The 3,191-nt window shown below is 33.8% G+C and overlaps 1 protein-coding gene across 1 annotated transcript; it reads left to right on the top strand.

Annotated features, from left to right (window-relative positions):
- Positions 1-1,817: 1,817 nt before the first annotated feature.
- LOC102835536 (olfactory receptor 2M2-like) lies at positions 1,818-2,774 on the top strand. Its single transcript, XM_006874471.1, has one exon. It carries the CDS (start codon positions 1,818-1,820, stop codon positions 2,772-2,774), a length of 957 nt encoding a protein of 318 aa, XP_006874533.1.
- Positions 2,775-3,191: the final 417 nt, after the last annotated feature.

Genomic DNA, 3,191 nt, shown 5'->3' with positions numbered 1-3,191 from the left:
GGAACTGACTCCATGGCACATAACAACAACAACATACCCTACATGGATGTAGTTATGTTCTATTTGACTCTTACACATAAGAAGATATAAGTCATGTTCTGGAAGATCTAAACATTTCCTCATATGAGGTGCACACAAGTAATGGATGCGATTTGGCTGCCAGATTTCTTATTTTTGTTCCATGACACAACTATCCCAAAAGCACACCAGGGCAGGCACTGGATATTTATTATGTGGCAATAAGACATCAAAGAAATGCTTCAAATTACAAGTTCCTCATTTTCACCTCCAGTTTACAATAGATTACTGATGTCTGCACACAGTCATACTGGATCTTAGAGGTTTCTGCATTGTTTTATGCAATCAACATAAAAATTAAAGACATATACTAATACGGTTTAATAATGTAAATTGGCTTGTGAGATAACAATATATTTTGAATTCAAATTAAAGAGAAAAGTTTTGATTAAAAGAAAAGGAGAGTGTGGGAAATGAGTCAAGTAACCACATGGGGAAAATGCATATTTCTCAAAGGATCCCATAAGAGAATGTGGAAAATATTATCCAAAGATTTTGGTTAATAAGAAAAATATAATAATGTGTGCTAAAATACAAATTAATTGAAGTCAAGGGACCACATTCCCATAAGACAACCCCATTATTCATTTGAACCATGGGTGTCTGCATGTGGATTTTTATGTTACTGCCTTCTCCCACAAACTAGTAGTTGGACTTCATTATTCAACTGGGAGAATAAAGATTAAAATGACAAAACCTAAACAAACAAGTTAATATTCATGCAATATATTAGATGTAAGGTAGAAGATAAGACCATATCAAAGAAGAAACTGGGCATGAAAATATCATACGGTAATATGTTCATACAGAAATTACAATGTTTCACTTATTTTCATTGAAAAGCTAAGCTTAATTTGTTCATATTTTCCCATTCAAATTCACACTGAAATAATTAATCAAATAATTTCATATATCTCAGAAGCATAGTCATTGTGTTTAGTCAAATTAGCATAGTCATGATTTCTGACAGTTATAAATGTTCACAAGCAATGAGGAATTTCACTGCATAAGTTGTCCAAATGTAAAAAGAAGAAAATGTCTAATAGATATATTTATTAAATCATGTTAACTAATGAACTATTTTAGATTACAGAATAAATGGAAGTAATTTAATTTTTTCAAAATGACTACTGACTAAATTTTTCTAAGTAATGATAGAACTTTAAAAAGTATATATTCATCATATATTGATTAAGCATCTATGATGTGGAAGGCAGTGTTCCAGATAACCTCTTTGATAATGCAAAAATGGGTAGTATTTCTATAATAACTTTAAAGAACTCATAGGTTAAATTATTGTCTTTTTTTTTTAAGTAGACTATTTTTATTATGAGAGACATAAAATGCTTTGGGAGAAGGGGAAAGAAAATAATTGTTATCACTTATAATGATATGGTGCTGTGTTAATAGCTGTGAATGTGAGCATTATTATTATCATAATTTTAAAGAACACAGCATGGAAGCTCAGGGAAATAAAGTAGTTTTCTCAACACTACACAGACTATGTGTTTCTAGCACAATAAGCTTGAAACTTGACCGGGTTTGGCTCTAGTCTTTGATATTGCAATGCACCATCCTACTTAAGTATTAAGAAAGACATCTAGACTAATGCATTATACTTTAGTTTAAGTCATAGAAATGTAGTTATTTTCCAGCTGATCTAAGAATATATAATGATAAATTTCCATCCTTCGTATTCTAACTAGGTTTCTCCAGTCTACTTCAACACTAGTATAGACATGAAGAGAGAGAATCACACATCAAGCACAGATTTAATTATCCTTGGACTATTTCCTGATATGGGAAATATTACCTACCTTATCTACATGATTCTCCTGAGCTACATCATTACGCTCTTTGGGAACACCGTCTTGATCTTACTAATTTGGGTGGATTCTCAACTCCACAGCCCCATGTACTTGTTCCTCAGTCAACTTTCTGTCATGGACTTAATTCTCATCTCCACTACTGTTCCTAAAATGGTCACTGACTTCTGGGTTGATAGGAAAACAATCTCACAGATTGGCTGTGGAATACAGATGCTATTTTATATAACCATAACAGGTTCTGAAAGCATCCTCTTGACTCTGATGTCTTATGATCGCTATGTTGCTGTCTGCAACCCACTAAGGTATTCAGTCATCATGAACCCCAGAGTCTGCCTGTTTATGGCTACTTTCTCCTGGGTGATGGGGTTTCCAAATGCTCTGTTTCATACAGTTTACACCATGAATTTACCATTATGTGAACCCAGGGAAATTCGCCATTTCTTCTGTGAGGTCCCAGCTATCCTAAAAGTCTCCTGTGATGATACTTCGGTGTATGAAATAATTTTGTTTGTCACAGGAATCGTGTTCTTTCTTATCCCTTTTGGGCTCATTCTGGCCTCCTACAGTCTCATTTTCTTGACTGTCTTCCATATGAAATCTCAGAAGGGAAAGAACAAAGCTCTGGCTACCTGCTCCTCCCATATTACAGTGGTAAGTCTCTATTTAGGTTCAGGCATCTTTGCCCTCATGGTTTCTCCAGCCATGAACTCCACAGATAAAAGCCAGGCTGGTTCCTTATTTTACAACATCCTCACCCCTATGCTAAACCCCATCATCTATAGCCTGAGGAACAAAGAAGTCATGGGGGCTCTAAGGAAAGTGCTGTTAGTTGGTATAGGTTCTCAAATAAAAAACAGAAGACATTAGAATTGTGACCATATATTTTATTCCATTCTTTCACAAACAAGGTTGATAAAAGTCATTGAACAATTTGATAAAGTACATTTAAAATGCAGAAAATCATTGACTCCGAAATTAGAAAACAGGAATGCTGTTATATCATAAGAATGTGGGAGTTAAAAGCAGATATGATTTACAAATGGCAGAACCAGAACACTCATTCTCAAGAATTCCTTCTCTATTTGTATGCTATTTTAAGGTATATTCAGTTTATCTAATTTCTAAAATAATCTAATAGACATGCATCTAAGGTTTATATTATGACTCAAAATTCTATAACCTATGCAGATTTAGTCATTTTAAGACTCTGACATTTATTGTTGTTGTAGTGTTTTGTCTAGTCAGTTCTGTCTCATAGCAACCCTATAGGATTAAATAGACCTG

The sequence above is a fragment of the Chrysochloris asiatica genome, unplaced genomic scaffold (genome assembly GCF_000296735.1).
Source record: "Chrysochloris asiatica unplaced genomic scaffold, ChrAsi1.0 scaffold00279, whole genome shotgun sequence".
Lineage (NCBI taxonomy): Eukaryota > Metazoa > Chordata > Mammalia > Afrosoricida > Chrysochloridae > Chrysochloris > Chrysochloris asiatica.
Note: the sequence above shows the minus strand (reverse complement) of the source record. Positions and strands in the feature narration are given on the sequence as shown.